Below are 1,450 nucleotides of genomic sequence, written 5' to 3' on the forward strand. Positions count from 1 at the left end.
CCACCATTCTCATTCTCATTTCTTCTTGCACCATTGTTTTGATCTGCTTCTCTCACTTTAGTGTTTGGAGTTAACACACCCTGCATATACCTAGAGGCAACACCTGCCTTCTCCTCTTTAATTACAAGTTTCTTCTTTACACTTTCCTCTTTTGCTTCAGCCGACTCACTCGATTTTGAATTGGTAACAACTTCCTGATCAACTTGAACAGGGCTATCTGATGCCTCTAACATTTGCATTAAATCCTTAGGATTGCCCATAAAAGGATGTCGCCCTGGAATAGGCCTAACACCGACTAATATAGGTACCGGAGTTCCAGCCTCCATCTTATCAACGTAGAAGAATTGCCCAAGTTGTAACTTGTTATTTAAGATAAGCTCATTGTCTTCCTTCGAAAGTGATGCATAGGTCGAATGAGAAGAATCGGATACTTTTATGAAAAATCCATGATCTGGCCACAACTCTGATCCACTTATGGCTGGCACTATGCTGATTACCTGTAATAGGATGGACCTATACTCGCCGCGAACTTTTACATTGGAATTTATACTCTGAATAAGTTTAACTAAAACTCCAGGCGTAAGAGATGCCATTTTTCCCTGTTTCAACAGATGAGAGCTATGATTCTAACTACTGTCGGCCTGCATAAATGAAACCCGAGAGCTCAGATCGATTCCGTATATATATGTATATAGCAAAATAAGATTGAAAATTTTGAGCAAGGATGAGGCAGAGCATACCTGAGAAAGGAACAAGAAAACAGCAAAAACACAGTATTTTAGACTCGGGGGAATCAAAAGCTTGAAAGACAAATGATGGTTTAGCAAAATTGTGGGCAACCATAAAGTGTGTATAGCCTTGCCTTTACATGGGAGGCAAGTAAAAATCCAACATCCCCTTGCCTTTTAAGCCAAGTTACAATGAGAGAAAATTTCAGGGCCCACATTGTCCATTAATTCAAAAAAGGAAATAATGGCTTGGAAATATTCCTACCCTTTTGAATGGGTAGTGTGGTCATTATATCAGGACTTGTTTACAGGTTGCATTTCTATTTCCAGGAAGAGGAAATGGAGCCATTTTGATAGCTGGGGAAACCATAACATCCCAATCATCAAGACCAAGCAGGTAAAATGTGTTGTCTTCTTCTTCAACCTAGTCCAAGTCGGTAAAGTTTGCATGCCGAGGACTGTCAAATGATTCAAGTTTCGTCGTTTAATTCAAAGTTGATAAAATTCTCGAGGTCCACGAATTCGAGAAAACAGGTCATGACTAGATTCGAGAAAATGATCTTAGCCCTGTAAAATCAGTTATATTAATATAGGTGGAAATTACACAACCACAGGTACTTAAAAGAGCACATTTCATAGTCCAGGGCCGAAGTTTATTTGTGCAGTTATCAGGTTTGAAGTATTTAACTACCCACCCCAATGCAAAACCTAATCCCCATCCC

General features: G+C 39.5%; 1 protein-coding gene across 1 annotated transcript; it reads right to left on the reverse strand.

Moving 5' to 3' along the window:
* Positions 1–5: 5 nt before the first annotated feature.
* Positions 6–841, reverse strand: LOC111384029 (the record flags this gene model as incomplete). Its single annotated transcript, XM_023008238.1, has 2 exons — positions 741–841; positions 6–641 (listed from the first exon to the last, which is right to left on the reverse strand). A coding segment is annotated over exon 2 (588 nt), but the record flags the coding sequence as incomplete, so codon positions are not given.
* Positions 842–1,450: the final 609 nt, after the last annotated feature.

Source organism: Olea europaea, unplaced genomic scaffold (assembly GCF_002742605.1).
Source record: "Olea europaea var. sylvestris unplaced genomic scaffold, O_europaea_v1 scaffold28162, whole genome shotgun sequence".
NCBI classification, from domain to species: Eukaryota; Viridiplantae; Streptophyta; class Magnoliopsida; order Lamiales; family Oleaceae; genus Olea; species Olea europaea.